The sequence below is a fragment of the Neopsephotus bourkii genome, unplaced genomic scaffold, assembly GCF_033783945.1.
Source record: "Neopsephotus bourkii isolate Nb327-2 ecotype Australia unplaced genomic scaffold, CSIRO-AGI_Nbou_v1 NB_1542, whole genome shotgun sequence".
NCBI classification, from domain to species: Eukaryota; Metazoa; Chordata; class Aves; order Psittaciformes; family Psittacidae; genus Neopsephotus; species Neopsephotus bourkii.
Window position 1 is genome coordinate 5847119 of NW_026902018.1, and position 19644 is coordinate 5866762.

Below are 19644 nucleotides of genomic sequence, written 5' to 3' on the forward strand. Positions count from 1 at the left end.
AGCAAAACCCTCTTGCAGCATTACAGTAGAAAAAGACCTGAGTTTATTTTTTACTTGAAAGAATGATGATCATATTGACTCTTTTACTATTTAAAGAAAAGAAAACCGTTTAGCCAATAACGATTACATTAAATAGATCAGGTTTGGGCAGAAAATGAGCATAAGCAATCAAAAATATTTCTTCCCCTGTAAAGCATGCCAGCAGCCGGGCTGCAGTTAGACCTGTTGGGACTCCTGGGACTTGCTTTAGTTCAAACACCCTGATGACAGACATAAAGATGGACAAACACATGCACCTTCTCCATTTAGAAACTTGCTTGTGGTTGGTCCACATCTGTCCCATGCATTTTCCCTGAGAGGCAGTGAGCAGCACAGAAACAGTTGGCTGGGGAGCTCTCATGTGCAGCAGTGACTGAAGTAGCAGATGGCTCAACAGTTGCTGTTCTTGCAAAGTCATCCAGGAAGGAAAAAAATGAAAGCCTCTCTGAAGGGGCTGCGGGTGATGTTACTGTCCTGCAGTGGCTTAATGCCAAAAGACAGTGTAAATGGGAAGAGCTGTAATCCCTGCTGGCTGAGGCTGTACGTGGGATGTGGCTGCAGATGCCACCATGCTGAAGGCATGATCTGACTATTCTGATGAGATGCTCTGAAGGCAGCGTTGTGTGCACCTTCGTGTGTGTCTCACCAGATACAAGCGAGGTGGTGCCTGTGTCCTCCTTGGTCTTACAGCAAAGCTTGTGTCATAAGAGCTGGGCCCTGGGAGGAGGGCTGGGACTTGGCTGCCACACTGCTGGAAGAGTGCAGGGCTATGGGGTGCAGGGGAGGTCTGTCACCTTCAGAGCAGGGGCTGTGACCTAAAATCTGCTGGTCAGGGCACCGGGGTGCTACCTGTAGCTGCTGACGGTGGTGTTCTTCCATGGACACTGCTGCTGTCCCCAGGCTGTTCATTCTCCTGTCAGCTGCACCAGGAGGTACTGCACTGGTAACTGGCTTGCAGGTCTGAACAGAGGTGTGTATGGTCGCTTGCCTAAAGATCTTGGAAGGAACAAAGCTGAATGTTCCTGGTTTTGTAATGGCTCTGCAGCTCTGGATTGATTAATGTCTGGAGTTCATGGAGGCGCTCCCAGGACTGCGAGAAGTCATCGGGTCCTTCCCCGCAGCCGCCGACGGGTGGGACACTGGGGTACCCGGGATGCACCATCAGTTCGATCGTTACGGTCCTGCTCTGTGGTGGTGGGGCTGTGGGTGAGGGTGCCTTGGACGTGAACTCCGTGATGGCACTGTCGATGGTGCTCCAGATGTTACTGACAGACATGTTCTTGCCCATGGTGGTCAACCCTATGTAAATGTCTGGCCACCTGTAGCCAGAGGAGGGAACACTGATATTAATGCTAACAAGGTGGTTAGGAAAAGTGTGTTACATCCTGTGGGTTGGGAATCAAAATTAAGCTAAAACTTCAGACAGAAAAGAGGGAGGGTGTTCAGTCTGACAGGCCCAGCAAAGCTCCAGCACTGCTGTTATTACTGTGTTGACATGTGCTGTGTGACAGCACAAAGGTGGTTTGGCATCTGTGAGCATGCAGGTGCATTTTGTTGGCACAAGAGGGAAGAGAGAACTGGACTGAGCAATTCTAAGCTATCAAAATAACTCACCCAGCCAATTAAAGCCTGAACAATAGCCATCTCTAGTTAATAACCCTTGGCTAAGGGGAAACAAAGTGACTGAAATAGAAACCAACCTGCTAAGAGAGCATTCTGCTAAAGTATATCAAAGAGCCGTAACAATGGCAGAACACTGGACTTGCCTCCCCTTAACAGCAAAGACTTCTTTCCAATTAAGTCTTTTTCCTGCTACTTAAAACCCTTTCTCCACTACTGCAGGGAGATGAAAAGTTACTTCTTGAAAACCTTCCCTAAGCTATATTCTCAGAATTCCACTCTGATGCAGCATCAACGCAGCACTCATCTTCCTGCCATGCCAGGTGCCAGCTTCACTAGAACACCTGAGAAACATGCCCTGGAAAGAAGATTCCCTTCAAGGTGAGAAGTGAATCATCTCTGTGCAAACAGAACTCACAAAGCCCTAGTGCCCCCAGCACTTTTGTTCTCCTCTTGAACCTTCAAAGCCCCAAAGTGGAAATAAAGGTGGTCTTCAGTTCTGGAAAGGTGCTATCAAAAGGTGATAAGGTCTTAAAGCTTTACTACAAAAAGGATGAGTAATGCCTGTCTTACCTTATTCCATGACTTGTAAACACATCCACTGTGTTAAAAGAATCCTCTTCCACTCCCAGGTAAAACTCCATCAGGGATGGTGAAATCCAGTCACATTTATGGAGGCCTGGCTCTATTGGAACACGTGTGTACTTAATCCCATATTCTTCTAACACCTCTGCAAATACGTGCCTGACCTCTGGGAGTGAAAACACAGACACTGGTGTTTTGGTCAGGAATCGCATAACCAGCTCATCAGGTCCCTGCAAGCTGTTAGCACAGAGACATCTTTCTATTCCATGTTAAAGAAAACATAGTCCTATTTGGCTTATCTTCTGCTGAAATGGTTTTCTTCACCTGGATGGGAGCCGCTTTCTGTCCTGGAAGCATTACTTCCTCAACACCTGTGTAGGTGCCTTGTTTTAGCTTTCACCACTGAGCATTTGGTCCAGCAACCCCTTCTACCTCAGCAGCTCTGGTCCTGAAGTGCACCAGAGGTGACTGCACTGCCAGGAACAAGTTCTTCATCAAGTCCCTGCACAGCGAGGTTTGTTGTGAGGGTAAACTGCCAAGAGCAGTGACACCCACAGGCAGCTGAGTGCTGGAGTGGGGAAATCTGGGTGGCTTTGCTCTCTGTTTTCCATCTCTGTACCACAATTACCTTATTTCAGAACAGGGACAAAAGATACCTGCCATCTCTGTAAAGCATGCTGAGACCTGCAGACAGACATCAGTGTGGAAACACAACTGACAGGATAGAGTTCTTATAGCACCTGAAAGACCCAGGCTTTCCAGTTTAAACTGGCCAGCCTGCTACTGGACTCCTTGATGTGAGCAGGAGCATGCAATTAGGATGCTGAGGTGAATTATCAGTCCTAGGAGGAAAAGGTGTAACCTGAACCTTTTGTGCCATTAATCCCCTTGTGATGCTACAGAAGGACCCGGATCACCAAGCAGCTGAGGCCCAGGTGGGAACATTCAATCTGCAATTGCAGAGTGGGTATTGTGCAGTGAGATTTACTGCTCAACCAGGGAGCTGTGGCAGGGGCAATCCAGTCTGAGCTGACTCTCATCTCTGCAGTGCTGGGAAGAAGAGGACTCCTTTCTTACCTGGGAGGACATGGACATGCTGGTGCCCATCCATGTGAGGAGGTAGGTGACCTGTCAGCTCATGGAACAGCTCCACTTGGGCCTTTAGCTCCTGCTTTACCTGCACAGTAGAGAAGTGTCAGAGTAAGCCTTCTCAGCAGGGTGAGGTCAGGAGGGTGCAAGGGACACCTGCTGGCTTCTACCTGTGACACGGCTCTGGGAGGCATAAAGTGCTGTGATGTTTAAATGGACATGCAATGCCCAGAACCTCCCCTAGGCATGGGCTCTGTGGTACTGGTTATGTGAATGGTGCAACACTGGGATTTTCTATGTTAGAAATACTGGACATTTGAATACCCATTTCCCTTTAGAATGAATGGGAAATGGCTGCTCATATCCCATAGGCAGTTTTGATCACCATGCATCCTTCTCATGGGACAAAACCAGCCAACTCACTAGAGAACAAAATCCACTCATGAAGTGATGAAAGGCTTACTGCCTGCATAGCACTTCTGTCATTTTCCCTTTACAAATGCTTAGGTTCTTTGTAAATATCTGTTCCAATGCCCCTTCTGTCCCCTCAGAGAAGCAGTTTAACAGGACATTAGCGTATGCAGGCACTGAAGCAGGGAGAAATGAGTTCTCAAAGGCTGCAAAGCCTTTGGCAGAATTAGGCTAAGGACCCAGAAAACCAGCTCCAGCTGCCCAGATTCAAAATTCATCTCTAAGCTTACTCACAGCTGGGACCTAGGGAAGGTCTTCAGCTGTTATGTGCTGGGATAAGTGCAGAATGATCCATGTCAGGAAAGCAAGTTCCATGATTGTATATGGCTTTCTCCTACCTCTGACATATTCAGGAGACCTTTTGATAGTGCTGTTCTGAATCCCATTTTCCCATGGAAAAATCCATCTTGGTTGAGCAGTGAAGAGTTTGTTTTGAGTGCCTCACACACAGGAGAGCCCTCGGAAAGGTTGGCATGGAGGCCTATTGGGATGTTATATCTGTAACAGGAATAAAATATCTGTTAAGCTTTGCACCCCTACCTCCCTTACTGTGCCTGAAGGCAGAAGATAGCAGTGAAAGACTTAGACTGGTCCAAAAAGTGGCCATGTTCTCACTGGAGTACATCTTTGTATCTCTGCCCATCTAGAAAGGAAAGCAGAACAACACTAACCAGAGCAGAGTATCTCCAGGTAGAATCCCTGTGCAGTCTGCCAAGGGCCAGTCTGTGAGACTCCCAGCTCTGTTCCCACCTTGACTCATATGGGGAGAGCACCCATGAGGTGTCTGAGACTAAGTACTGTACCTGAATGCTACTAGTAACTGGCAGAAAAATCTGGACCTTGAAACCCTTTCTAAAGCACTTCATTAGCCTTGCTAGGTATTCCCTTGAGTTGTTCACGCTATTAAAGATGCTACATTTATGAAACACTTCAGTTTTAACTGACAACTTATAAAGCTTCCCCTAAGTAGAATCCAGTCATATATGAACAGTGCCCACGGCAGCTGTTACGGCAACAGCATAGGCTACAAGTGTAAATGCTGCCTGACTTTAAGGTTTCCTTAAAGGGTCCAAGAGGCTGCAGCTGGACCTGCCTGCAGTGTCTGTGTTTTTGTCTACTGGTGCAGATGATCGCTCACTGAATGACAAGGCTGAATTGTGCATCCCTCTGACACAGACAAAGGATTACTGCAGGGAGGCCCAGCGTAAGAGTAGAGCCTGGCTAAGGGATCATCACAAGGGTACAATTTATTTACTAGTTGCACTCTGCAACATTTATAAAAAGAAACAGTGCAGTGTATTTGCAGAGCTCCTCTCAGCCACAGGCTCTTCTGAAAGTGCTGGTTTTCTTTCTCAGTCTATGCCGTGGATTCCCCTACAATACAGACAGGGCCTGTGAGCGCTCAGACTCGTGCTGAGTTTCATTAGTGCTTCTGGATCTTCAGAATCAGTGGCCAAAATGATGCTTTGAAACTTTTTCCAAGACAACCCCTGGCCTCTGGCTGCCCCAGTAAGTAAATGACAGAACTGCAGTGTTCCTCTGCTGCCCAGTCCTGAGTCATGATGCGGAGTTCATTTCAAGGCAGAAAGCCTGTGATGCTTTAAATCCTTCCTGGAACTTCTGCATGGAGCTGTTAAAACTGGGCATGGCCTGTTCCTGTTAGAGTCCTTGTACAACAATTGGAAAAACAAAAGCAATCCCCACTTAGGCAAAGTGTGCAAAAAACATTTTCCCCTTCTGTTTGCTGCCCTGAAGCTGACTAGTAAAGCACCAAGTCACTCGAGATAGGTCTGTGGATGGATTGGACTAAGCTAATCATTTAGCTTCTTCTGATCCTAAGGCTTTGGCCCTTGCAGGACTGAAACTCTTTTCCTGGCTCCTCCATCTCATGCTCCAGGTGGATGGTATAGTCTGTTGCTAGATATTGCTCCTTCTCAAAGATATAAATGTTACAAGTCAAATTGTATGGACAGCTCTGAAACAGTCCATGTCTTTCCAGTCCACTCTGCAATTAAGGAGCTTGAATGTTTGCTGAATGGAGCAAAATAACTTGTGGAGAGAAATGTCCTCTCTGGCTTTTCTGATTTCTCTTTTCTGCAGCAGGGCCTGACTATATAGTTGATGATAAAATGCTCATCTTGTTTTCATACATGGGGCCTGAGCACATGACGTGCACACTAACTCCTCTCTAATACAAGAACTGAAAGATGCTGTCATTGGGAGTGGGGGCTCTTCAGCAGGTGGCTGATGGCAGGGCAGGAGGCAGCCACAGTGCAGAAGGAATGCTGTAGCAAGAGGACTTCTCCTTCATCCTGTGGCCTACTCTGCACTCTTCATGAGCCCAAAGGCAGAAGGGGAGCCCATGGTTTTGTTTTGGAAGTCCACCCCAGCCTCTTTATCATGTCTCTGGGAAGCTCTAGCTGCATCAGCTGATAGCATTATTTGTACCACCGCCACTGCTGTCTACAAGAAAAAGGATTCATGTGTTACCATGAATCAGCAGATGGGAGATTTTTTGTTGAGCACTCTCCTCCTCATGTGTTGTGGGAGGGCAAGAAATGAACAGCTGAGCCTTTCAGCGTTGTCTCCCAGGAGCATCAGATGAACTACCTCCAATTGTGCAATGCCTCACATGCTGTCAGGAAAGCTATTTCTAGGAAAGGCAAGCCCCTCTGACAGGTGTGGGACACCAAGGAGCCAAGCACTGCACTGCAGAACATTAGAGCTGCTCCTCCGCCTGAGCTGAAACCAGCCCCAGAGCTGGGGAATGCACAGAATGTGGAAGTGCAGAGAGAGCTGCCCTTGTTCTTGCTGTAAGGGGAGACTCTGACTGTAACATTAGAGCATGTTTCGGAGCTTTGGCTAACACCAGCTGAATATCTTAATAGTTTTCTCTTAGAGTTAGTCCCGGCTGGTCTGACAGACTGTCTATGCTGAGGCATCTAAAGAGGAACTGCTAGTGTTTAAAGGCTCTGGAATGCAGGGACTGAAACCAAAACTCAAAACACAGCACGTGAGGAACTTGATCAGAAATATTCCCCTGTGGGAGATGCACAGAAGCAGGCATGCTGGGAAGGCTGTAAGGATATAGGAAGGACAACACAGAGGGCACAGCAGGATTCTGTGGCTAGCTAGCATTTTCCTGTATTTAAATATGTGCTTTTCCTCTGGATCCAGTGAGCCAGATGATGCTCTGGTTCAGCAGCAAATGTCCTGTGCCTGGTGTTTATTTCTAACAGTCCTGACACTGCATGAGTATATGATATCCTGAGTGCAATGAGATGAAAGCATAAGCAAAACTTAAAGCATTACAGTAATTAGCCAAGGCTCTACCTTGGAAGAAAGGGCTCCAGTCATGCTCTGCTCTGACCAAAGGCTTGAGCTTTAAGACTGAACCAGCAGGCTTTCTTCCCTGACTGTTTACACACATTGGACTAACTCTTGCTCCATAGTGCTTCTCACCACTGAAATGTAGCTTCTGCAACCAAAGAGCAATGCCAAGTCATGATGTATTGTAAAAAAAAGGCATGGAGAAAAGTCAAGATATGGGACTATCTTGGAAAGGATAGCCTCTTACAGAAAAATGCTACAAGGGACAACAAAGAGTTCAGTCTGGCAAGATTTCTGAGAAGAGCAAGCCCAGCCCAGTCGTCAAATAGAGAGAGGAAATGAAATCAGCTAAACTGCTTCCTTTTTGAGTAGTTGCTTGTTTTGCCACACTAGAGCTCTGAACGAATGCCTCTGCTAAGGCAATGGGCTTTTGTGCAGTTGCAATCCCTGTTCATTCATATCCTTAGCAGTAAAGGGTCCCTGGAAACTGTTACTATACTGAGTCACTCTTTAAAGTGCCCACCGGCTTTGCACATTTCTGAGCTTGGTAGATGAGCTTGGATGCCCTGGGCTCTTCCTGGCCACATCAGGGACTCTGTGCAGGCCCTGCATTCCTAGGAGCAGTGGCTGTGGGAATCATACAATTACTGAGCACAGGCCCAATTGTCTTGCTGAAGGCTGCATGCTGCAGCGTAAGAGGGCACTTGCCCTTTTCCTTCATGGGCAAACAGATACCACTTTCAACGTCCTGTTTGTATCCTTATCCAGGAAATTACTGGTTCACCAGGTTTCAGCCCAAGTGTGACACAATGAAGAACCTCACATAAATATCTGTATCTGGACATCCTGCTCCAGTAAACAGCTAAGTATCTCAAGCCAGACAAAGCCAGGCTGTGCTTCGTGCAGAAAAAGTAGACCTCTCAGGTTTTCCATGTTGGCATTTGCATGCTTCCCTACCACCCCACTTTCACCCTTCAGCAAATGGTAAGATACAACTGTAGATCAAATAGCATCTTATCTTGCTCCACTCTTCTGCTGGAAGAAACACTCCAAAGCCTCTGTATTGTTAAGAATTGGTACTGTAACACAGCTTAAGGATGTGACTTTCTTTTTAATTACATCTTTGTATCAACTGAAGCTCCTGTGTCTGTGACCTTACATCAGCAAAAAGCGCTGTTGCCAGTAAAGTTAACCTGATCTCAGATTCTAGTTTAAGGCCTCAGCTGGGATCCCACCTCTAATTCAAACACAGTTCAGCTGTGGAACTGTCTGCCAGGTGATAAACAGTCAAATAAAAGGGTGACGAGAAAGCGTAAGAGATTCCTGGATTAGTCAGATGTTGACTTGGGAGGGTCAGAATTAAGTCACAATTTACACACACATTTTGCAATTAGTGTTGATGGGAAAGGAAGTGAAAACATAGACAGCAATTAAATGTGGTTTTGTTAGATTCTTCTGCTAAATGTACCCAGATGTGGGGTCTTCAGCTTTTATATAGCTGATGTTCAGCATTTAAACTGCAAAAAACAGGCAGGAAGACTGAAGTTGTGTTCTAAAATATGTCACTTTTCATCAAGTTTTTGGATATAATAATCTGGAAAAGGGTCCTAATACTCAGTCACAACTAAGCTGATTGATAAAAAGGGGGAAATATGCCAAGAAACCATCTTAGGTCTATTTCTTCTTTTTCTGTATTTCTAAGGAAAAATGGATCTGTTAATTTCAGGTACAAAATAACCCTTCTGATCTCAGGGAGAGGCTCTGGAATAATCACTAGGAAGACTGGCTGACTTCAAGGTGGGGCTTGATAAGTAGAAAATTGAGACTATATTATATGGATAACCAGGAAGTTGCAGCCAGCCTCTGCCCCATGAGGAAAAAAGTTTCTAGTTACTGAAGTACAACCCCCACAGTGGCAGTCTGTTCCCTGCCTGCTGCTCTGGTTATGTACTGCTCCAGCAGTCGCTATAGATAGGTTTGTCATTTGGTGATGGACGAGGCTGGATGATCAGGATGCTGAAACTTCTCTTTTGCCTCAAGTAAGTGGAGTCCCCGAGATCCAGAACCTAGATGTTCGGCTGGTTTGCAATTAGTTTTTGTTAGAACTGGTACAAAGGTCTGCTGACTACCATCACATTTCTGCTAACACTTCTAATCAAAACAGGGTTTCTGATATACCCAGAAGCCTACAGAATTATTGTGAAATGAAGGGAGGAATGGAATTCCAGAGGAACTGTGATCCTTTTTGAAGGTTACTGAGTCCTAGTATTGTAGGGCAGCATGAGGTGCTTAAGAAGAACTGTCCTGATAGGTGATAGATCCAGTCTCTGCTTATACCACTGGTCAAGGCTGAAATGTCAACTATGGAGTTAAGTATATATGCATGTGTGCATATATATTGTGTATATACATAATATTTACTTAGTTGGGATCTGTGGAGAAAGATAAAAGAGGATCAAAAACCAGGGCAGGCTTTCATCCCATAAACAACAAAATGTTGCAAAGCCTCAATATTCACAGTGGGATGGGAGACACCACCAAGCAGGGCGAAGAGAGAACAACAGTGGCAAGGCAGTCAAGCAACAGTTACACTTTCCCATTTTTACACCACAAGATGAGAAGGATTCAATGACATTTCCAGTAAGTCTGACTTACTGGACACCTGTGTCTAAAAAGATTTTGTGCGAACCTCTGCAATAAAGCAACAAGTATCTTAGGGGTGGGTGCATGCACAGGTACCAATTAAGATTTACTATCAGCACCTGAATTAGAACATGACCAACCCTTTTTGGCAAACCCGTGGGTGAGTAGGGCTGAATACAGCTGTACAGAGTTACACAAATGAGGAATTGCAGAACCTGGGCTGCTGATCTTCAGTGCTGACAGATGTCCCCACAGTCACCCTGCTTATATTGTCAGAAATAGATATAAATCCATTTCATTGACACAATTCAAAACTATCCCCCAAAAGAATGAAACAGTAGCAGCAGGTTGCATCTTCTCCTGTCCCCTCCCTTCCAACCTGGCTTTTCACACCTGTATCAGCTGTCAGCACAAGTGTCATGAACTGGATTCAAAGATGGTTTTTAAACCTTGGTGGCCTATTTTCTGACAATGGAAATGAGGCCAGGTGGATTCTATATTTAAAAGCCTGCTAAAGACCATGGCTAAAATAGCTGACAACATTACCAGAGCATTGAGGCTTAAAGCCTTCCATGGCGCCTCCATGTCTGAGAAGTTCTGGCTTTACCTTCATGTTTTACATTTAATTTGTTTACTAACAGGATTTTAGTCATCCCAACAGTGTCTCTTCTTATCATCCCAGAGGCAGTTCCTCTCTCAGTGTTTGTGTGTAATTTCTAACAGAAGATTAGTTTGCCACTAACAACACACCCTGGTTTTCCTAGACCACCGAACACCAAAGAAGCTACAAGGTGCAAGCAATTTCCAAGTACTCCTAAAATCACAGACAAATAGAAGAAAGATGCTCAAGGAGAACAAGGACAGCATGACTCTCATTAAACTGTCCCCTGCAGCAGCTATATTTGAAGCATAAGGGTTAGTTCTCTACTACCAGCACAGCTCCTTTCCTCTTCTGCTTTTCTAAATTGTTTCTCAACCCTGCTGTTCTCTCTTCCAGGACATATTCCTGCTTCCAAGCTCCTGCCCACACTGGAGTGGAAGCATTAGCTGAGTTTTTACCTTCTAAACACAAGTAATGCTTCATATTAAAGGCTTTACTGGGGTAGTCCATGAGACCGATACAGCATTTGATTTGCTACAGAGACAACTATACCAGCAACCTCTGAGAAGTTCCTGAAGGATTAAAGGTGCCATGTATGAGGTATGGTCCCTCTTTTTGTGTATGCAATTTTTACAGATGGATTTATTAAGCCTAGAATTTATAAAAATATTGTGGTACATGTTTAAAAGGCTTCTGGGGTGGAAAAAATGAGGTTTTCCACTGTCTAGATTTGTAACTAAGCCCTTGCAGAATCACACCTTTCCCTGATTCTGCAATGAACCTGGGTGACCCTGTGTTCAGCCTTGCCCAAATGCACCAACTTAAATGAGATTTAAAGATTTGTGCTTTTATGCTTTACTAGTTTCAGAGATAGCAGCTTGGTCTGGGCATAATGTGGACTTTCATTGTGATGGTGCATCTTTTAGAAGTGTGGGAAAACAAAATCCACCCAAAGTCTACTACTCAAATTGTGTAAGTGGCTTTCTATCCTAATGAAAAAAGGTGCAGTGGCTAATACTAGAGAAAGAGCCATTATGGGTATGGCTGGTAGGTAATTGGTTTTACTATGAAGAGTCTTAGTAAGTATACCTGGAATAGTTTCCTTATGTCACCCTAGGCTATGATACAGCATCTACACTGGGGTTACAGAAGACCAGATTTTACAGGCAAGGCTTTTGATAGCCTCTGGAGGCTGTCCACAAAGGAGCTAGAGAAAGTAGCTTACCTCCGTGCCAGCTCGGCTGCATCTGCTGCAGCACTTCCGTTGACTAGGAGGGACACGTTAGATACTGCACCAGCCAGGAAGCAGTCCACGATGCCTTGGTTTCTCCGAGGACAGTAGCCAAAGTCATCTCCAGTTACTATTAGCTTCACATGAAGCATTCTTGGAGGTCATCCCTAGCAAAAAAGTAAAGGAGGGAAAATCTGAACAATCGGTAGTTTGCAGATCACAGGCAAGCAGGAAAACACTGGTTCAACGGAGGTGAACCCAAGCGTGACTCAGCCCCTGACTAACTCCTCCCGCTCCACCTCAGCCTGCCGCTGTCTTACAGCTTCCACAGTAGCCGGATTTGGTGTGGCCGCCCGGCTCACACCATACCCGCCTGCTCCCGCAGAGAGAGCACAGGCCTGCCTGCCCTCTGTGTTGCTGTAAATGAGGATGTGCAAACGGTCAGGGGCTTCGGGAACCGACTGAACCCACAGGGGGAGGGGTTTCAAATTCCTTCCCGCGGTGCCCGGGGAAATGGCAGCGGTGCCAAGCATCTGAGACTGCTGCGACACCTCGCTGCCACCGACCCCGCCATCCAGCGCTCTAGGGGGACGGTGCCGGCCGTGGGGCGGCAGACGCGTGTCCCCGGGGAGAACCGGAAAGGAGCGGCCTCCTGCGGTGCGGCTCGGGCCCCGCCCTCCCGCTGCAGCGGGGACAGAGGAGGCCCCGCCAGCCCTCCCCGGGGCAGTGCGTACCTGCGCTCCTGCCCGCTCCCAGGGGCGTCGCTGCTCGCGCAGCGGTCCCCGTCACCGCTGCCCCGCGGTGGGTGCGGATGCTGGCTCCCCCGGCGGAGCTCTGTCCACTGCGCCCCGCCGCGCATCCCCCCCGTACCCGGGTGCCGCCGAGCAGCCCCCGCCGGGAGCTCAACGGCGGGGAGCGGTGGCAGCGCTGCAGAACCCGGCGCCTCCGCAGTGCTGCGAGCACGGGGGCGGCCCCTGGCGGCCGCGGCTGGCACCGCCGACCGGACAGGCGCGTTGTCCCCTGCTCCTTGGCTTGTGGGCAGCGTGAACTCGGTGTGAGGGCAGAGCTGCAGGTTAGTAGAGCCTGATCGGGAACTCCCTGCGGCTCCTGATGCTGGAGAAGGGCAGGAAGAACAGAGAGGCAGCTTCTATCGTGCTGTCCTTCAGTGCCGAGTGAAAGCCAGCTCTACCTCAGGCTGTATGTAAAATCCTGTTTGTCCTGGCATTGAACTGCTGCTTTTTCTTACCGCAGGAAAGCTATTTGTCTACCTATCAGAATGAAAGTGAAAGCACTTCACTTTCACAGCTGCATTTTTCACCTGTGGAAGAAGATGAAGTTCTGTCAAAGTAGAACGCACCCCTTTTTTGTCTGTAATGTTATCCCAAGATATTCACCCACTCCTGCTATTGCAAGAGGAACAACAAACTGCTGTTTGGGGCAGGAAGAGAGTGACAGTTCAGAAAGTGCTAGAGTAACATCCTGTTAACCTGTCTCAGGAAGCAGGGATCATGCTGTGACTGGGACCCTTGTGTGGGTTATGGCGATTTCCACATCTGACTCTGTGCCAATGTGCAGGTAAGAGGGCTGAATAAGAAAAGCAGCAGCCATCAGGCCAAGCACAAGCTTCTTGGAAGAGCAGCTGGGATGGAACTAGCTGAGAAAGGCTTCAAGGGTTGTTTCTGTGGGAATGGACAGACCATCCTGTTCCTTAATTCATGACTAAGGCAAAGTCATTTATGCTAATTTAGCTCTTTCATCACAACTGCATCCCTGTTCTCAGCTCTGGACAGTCCTAGCACAAAGAAACCAAAGCCTCTGGGTGTTCCCTCTTTCAGCAGAATCCAGTTCCTAAGAGACAGACAGTGTACTCAAGCCCCAAGGTCAAGGAAATGATGTGCAGGCACAGCCAGACTGACTGTCCTTCCCAGCAAAGGAAGAACCCTCAGTTTGTGGACACAAAGCAGCACAATTTAGCGAAGGGAATTGCACCGCTTTTACACCCAGAGCTGAGGTATATCTGGTCATGAGCACCTCTGCAGTTCCACATTTCTGTTTCCTCACAAGGAATTTGGAATCAGTGAATCAGGTAGGTTGTAGCTCTGTTGATCTTCAGGCTGTCATCAATTGCAACCCATGTATCAAACTGCTATAGGACTCTGGGAGGGGAAAGCCCCTGCCTCCCACCTTGGATGGCTCTGCAGCAGAAAAAATGTTTTTCCATAGTCTGAGGGCACTTTGAGGGGCAGCTAAGATTTGGATGATTGTTTGCAAGCACATTTTAATATTCTGAGGGAGGAAAATAAAAGTAGAATGGGGGGTGGCAATGTTAGTCCTGGAAGAATTTGATTCCTAGGCTGTGCTCTCCATATAAGCACTGAAATGGGCAGCATGGGGACTTCTGCTTAATCTAGAGTGGGTATCAGCTGTCTGTCACTTCTGGAGCTTACTCTTCCCTAACAAGGAAATGCACACGGACTACAGGAAATCAGGGTGAGGGTTGGAGACAGCCTTCTGCCCCTTTGTGACTCCTTCTCTCATGAAAAACTTGTACGGAATGAAATATCCAACAAACTGTGCTAAAATGCTGTAGAGGAGTTGCTAAATTTTCATTGTAGCAATTTCTGTGTGCATTTCCATCATTTAATAGTTGTATGTTTCTGTTACAGGGAAGTGTTTGATGCTGTGTAAGGGTTTCCAGTGCTCTTGGCATTTCAGAGTAGATATTTTGCAACTGGTACTTGCTTCCCCTTCTGGGAGATGAACCTCACAGCCAAACCACCTTCTCCCAAGGCTTCACTTACTGATGAGGGCTGATACTGTAGCAGATGAAGTCAGAACAACTCCAAATTAATGTCCTCAACCAAAACCAAGTACCTCCTGCCTTTGCCAATGAAAACTCTGGGGGTTCCTGCCTCTTTCTAGTACTATGAGTGATGCTTGCCTCTGCACAGGTGAGAGGCACTATGTAAGAATCTTGGACAAAGCTTCTCAGGCTTCTTAACCTTAGTATGCATTTAATGCTATTAATGGTAACATCCTTCTTAAAGACTGAATGAAGTTCCTGGAGACTTTTCCAATTTCCTGCCTGTTTACCCAGCTTTCTTCCCATGACTGGAAGCAGATCTCCCCAGCAAGCAAATCTTGCCACTGTGCCACGACCCCCTTGGATCCCAGCACAATGTTTCCTCCACATGCCCTAGCTGGCTGCCAAAATACGCCTTGCAGCCAACCCTACACAGTCCAGAGGAAAGTCTTAAAAATTCAGCCTGGAGCTGAAAGGCAAGGCAGGCTTCCTCTGGCTAATCTTTCGTCTTCAATGAAGACATGAATTGGCCAGCTTTTCTGGCAAAGCCCCATAAGCCAGGACATGTACTAAGCACAGGCTGCATCTTCCAGCTTAACTGAAACAAAATACAGCCATGCCTTATCTTAGTTGCAGCAACCAGCAGAAGCTTTCTCCATTCTCAGTTGCTCCACTGGTTTTGAGCTTGAATTTCTTTTCCTGAACTTTAAGTTATTCAGTAGCTGTTTTAGAGGTTTCCTGTATTTTGCAAAAGCGTTTCCTAGCAGTTAATGCTTCCAACAAGACATCTGTTGATATGTTGACAGAAAGAATGTATTTTCTTTTTATTGTTCCCTTGGCTGCAGTGAGTTAGTTCATTTGGGATTACAATGGTAGCACAGTAGGACTTGGTTTGTCTTTTCCTTGCTTGAAATTTTGTTGAAAGTGTGAATTCTAAAAGATGTTTGAATGAGACAAAGTAAAATCCATTTTTCATTAAATCAAAGGATGTCAACATTGACTACTCTTCCCCAGCTTTAAACATTTACAAAATCTTTGAAGTTCAGTGGCTTCTGTAGAAATGCTTAAATTAAAGCCTTTTCATTCTCCTAGTGAGGTTGGTTTTCAGAGAAAACAAGACATTTATGTTCATGCTGTCAGCATCCGTCTCAGTCTCTTCTTAGTAGCAGTGAGCTGCATTCCAGTCTCCTCTGCAGAAGAGATGGAGATCATGCAACAGGCTAATGCAGCATGTATCTCTGAGGCTGCAGTCCCCAAAATAATCTGTGGCCCAGATACAAAACTGTCTGGTCAGTTGACAGGGCAGGACATGAAGCAGGACACCATGGAGAGCCATAGCACAGAAATTAGAAGAAAATAAGGGGTCTTTTGCAGAGACCGAGGTAGGTGATGTGCAAGAATGCTGTAGCGACCTGTTCATTAGCATGTGTTAATTTTTCAGCATCTGAGCTGAGTGAACCTGAACAGCAGTGATGAAATAGAGCTGCACTGCAGTTTTCCTAAAATTCGCAGACATGCCCAGCCTAGGGTGAGGCAGAAAAGTGTTTCCTCAGTCTTTCAGGAAACTTGGGTGCTACGTGGGGCTAGGGCAGGGGTGAGGGTGTGGGGCAGTGCTCTCCGGGCACCGGACCCTGAACGAGGGTGCAAGACTGGCTGTGGATCACGGCCCTCCGGCGGTACCCGCTCCAACTACAACTCCCGGCATGCCGCGCGCGGAGGCAGCCGTTCCGCCTGCGCAGGCAGCACGTGGGCGCCATTTTGTGTCGAGGGAGGGGCTGTGTGTGCTCTTGTAGCTGTCAGTAAGGGCGAGGACAAGCGTGAGCAGCAGCATCTCGTTTCCACCCGGCGCTGGGCTGTCCTCTAACCATGCGGGCCTCCCTGCCAACCGGGTGTGCCTTACAGTGCTCGCGAGGGTCTCCTCTGGAGGGCTGGAGCTCAGCCTAGGATGCGCAGCAGGGGCGCTTTGGTGCCCAGCCCTTCCTATGACACCCACCTTAGAAAGCAACTGCACGGAGAAGTTCATGCACATATCTGGGTGTGCACAGTGGCAGGGCATGCCGGCTGAACTAACTGCCCAAACCCCCAGCAGGGAGGGGACATAGCGGGTGTGTTCTGCCTCTAGGTAGCTCTTCGAAATCTGGGCACAAGCGCTGCTATTCCAGGTGGAAGCAGCAAAGACTATTGCTCCAAGCTGATTAAAAGCTAACTATAATGCTGGATAAACCCATCAAAACCCTGTCGTTAGACTCCTTACTTGTGACTTGCAAATCTGCTGCATTTAACAGCTGCCTCCCTCTTGCATCAAAAAGGGTTGATGCCAAAGCCGAAATCTAGGGTACCTCTGTCAAGAGCTGAATGGCTTCCCTGCACACCATGTGCTAGGCAGTATGCCTGTCACTTTCTCCCCTTTCTGAAAACATCCGAATTCACACCAGCACAAAATAATGTCAATACCTGACAAAGTGCATGGCACTATCAAGGTGGCTTAAAGTGATAAAGGCAAAATTGCCATCATGACTTTATTATTAACTTGACACTTGCATTACATTATGGCATACTATAATCTGAGTAAAGTTTGGTTAAAAGTACCAAACTCAAATCCTCCCTGATGCAAATCCTCCTCTTCTGGTCTTTAGAGAGACTATGTATTGCTCATTTTAATCCACCACCTCATTTTTCAGAGGTTTACTTTCTTTCCACTGTGCTTCCTTCAGAGTGTCTCATGTGAAGTAAAGATCAGTGTTTAAATTTTAATTTAAGCTACAGTATCTGTGATTTTTAACTGGGTTTGAGGTGATGTAAAGCCTGTCCATTCCTTTTCCAGATGCTGCTTTGCCTGACGTTGAGGTCTTTTAAATATACAAAGATGCCTGGTCAAAAAAAGAGTTGGGACAGGGAATCCTTCAACTAGATGATTAAATGAAATGAGTGCTGTGTAAGTGTGGGGATTAATAGCTTAAGCTAGACTATCTGATTCAATTAACTGTTTCATTGCATCAAAACTCAGGACTTAAGTTTGCCTTCTCTGGAAGTTATTATAGTATCTGGAGTTCATTTTTTTTTTTTTTTGTATTTGTGATAAAAGTACCTAGAGGAAATTATCCCTAGGCAAAATAACCACTGAGGTCAAAAAGTGAATGATTTTATAAAAGATCCTTGTATAAAAGAGATCCTTAGTGGAATTTTCAGAATTACATGAATATTTATCTACTATTGAATCAGATTTAAAAATCTAAAGTTTTTTCAAATCCCATTAAGCACAAAATTACTTTAAAAGCTACCTGAAATGATGTAACATAGGCTACATTTTTACTTTCTTATACTGAAATAGAAAGTCATCAAAACTACATCAATCAAATTCAAAATAACTTCCTCAGTTTCAATTTACTCTGTATAAACAAGAACAGAGTTAAGCCTAAATCTGATTTTTACAAATGCTGATTAGAAGCCATTAAAATTAACTAAAGATACAAGGAACAGGTCACTTCCTAAAGGGGTGGAGTAGGGAAGCAAAAATGTAAAGTTAGGAGGATACAGTCTTTTCAGAAAGCACAAGGAGACTGGCAAGTGTTCCATTGAAAATGCAGTCAGATACACCTTTATCTAACTGTGGAAAATTACTTCCAGAGTAGCTTGGATTTATGTTTGTTCCTGTTACAAAGGTGCATCTTGAGAGAATGTTTGGCTTAAAAAAAATGCAGGGTATTGGCATAAGGCTGTAAGCACAAATTGATAGGGCTGAAACAAGGAAATCTGAAGTTCCTATAAACCTCACAAGCTTACATCAGAAAAGGGAAACAAAAAGATTCTGTGTAAACAGAAAATGAGTATTGGCAAAGCAGAATTAATCAAGAAACCCATTAGCCAAAATACCACTCCTCTCCCAAATATGACAGAACTACTGCCTCCAAAATTCCCTGAAAGTCTACCACGAGAGGTGGAAGACTAACTAAAGCAGGCTACTGCTGGACTTCAAGAGAAACAACATCTAAAACATTTACTAGTACAAATGATAGCCAGGGAGGACTTCCTATTTTATCAGACATGGAAGAAGAGACAGCTGTAGAACCATGAGTATTCACTGTCATCTCAAAAGAGTTCCTTCTACAAAAGGGCTGCTGTTATCATTAAGAACATCAGGAAGTCCTCAGCAATGTTACTATGAGTGTAAGTTACTCTAGCAGATCACTTACAGCGATTGTTGTAGTCTTCCAGCATCACTGAAAGCACCTGGAAAATCTCAGCTGGTTGAGTGGAAATGTATGATAATTCTTTTGGAGCTCTGAATAGAGATTCCATCTTGAAGGACTGGTGTCAGAGATGAAAGATGCTGGCAGTGCTACTGGACACAGATCACCAGGACTCTGCAGCACTTTCAAGGAAGCCCTTTCTTCCTAGAAACAGAAGACAGCAATAAAAAAAATGAACCATCTCTTCTCTCCCAGGTGAAAAGTTCTTCAATTTAAATACATGTATGTCAATACTTTTTTTGTCAAATGTCTTCTTTACTAACTCTGCTTATTCTGTCTACTGAATGTCAAAATCTGAATAGCTGATTTTGAGTCTCTAGACCTCAAACATCTTGGGCTGAGTGAAAAGAAACTCTGTAATTCCCTAAGTTTTTTGCAAGCTATCTTTTTTTGTCATTTTGATTTCTCAGCGTTTTTTTGTTATTACTACTCTTTACTCTTTGTATTATCCATAGGGGTCACAGAAGAGCTCTATTGTAAGGCATGCCAATGGATACAAATGTTTGATCTGAAATAAGGTTTATAACCACCAGAGTTCATCAGTGTGGGGTGACAGAAGGGCACAGAAAAAAAATTACAGAATGGTTACACACCTGATTTTCTACTGTTACTCCGTTGATTTCAGTATAGTTCATCCTTACTGATACTGGAAAAAGGACCAGCTGCAGAGAAAAGTCAATGGAAGAGCTCATGTGGACTTGTTTTTGTATCAGGTATTAAGATGTTCAGAACCATGCCTGATCTGTTTTGCCTAATGTTAGTGACAGTCTGGGAAAGAATTTGGATGATGTTACTGTAGTGTTCTCCATTAGTCAGAGATCTGATACCAAAAGATGCACCAGTGCACTTTTTTGGGGTGTAGATCAAGATCAAGAGTTGCCTGCTATGCTGCTTTAGTTGCTGGTCACTGCTTTTGTTATGCAAAGCAAACAGAAAGCCTACAGCATGTTTAACAAGGGCAACATAAAAAGAAGGAAAAACC

The 19644-nt window shown here is 45.7% G+C and overlaps 2 protein-coding genes across 3 annotated transcripts in view; one reads left to right on the forward strand and one right to left on the reverse strand.

Annotated features, from left to right (window-relative positions):
• Positions 1–19644, forward strand: part of TOP3B (DNA topoisomerase III beta) — a 297002-nt gene that overhangs the window by 184278 nt on the left and 93080 nt on the right. The window lies entirely within an intron of this gene.
• YDJC (YdjC chitooligosaccharide deacetylase homolog) lies at positions 740–18704 on the reverse strand. Of its 2 annotated transcripts, none has more exons than XM_061370791.1 (6): positions 18606–18704; positions 11604–11776; positions 4143–4302; positions 3322–3421; positions 2233–2410; positions 740–1358 (listed from the first exon to the last, which is right to left on the reverse strand). In XM_061370791.1, the coding sequence occupies exons 2-6, from the start codon at positions 11759–11761 to the stop codon at positions 1028–1030; spliced, it is 927 nt and encodes a 308-aa protein (XP_061226775.1). In that variant the 5' UTR covers positions 11762–11776; positions 18606–18704; the 3' UTR covers positions 740–1027. The 2 variants fall into 2 exon arrangements, with proteins under 2 accessions (XP_061226775.1, XP_061226776.1); XM_061370792.1 differs by lacking the exon at positions 18606–18704 and adding an exon at positions 12344–12363.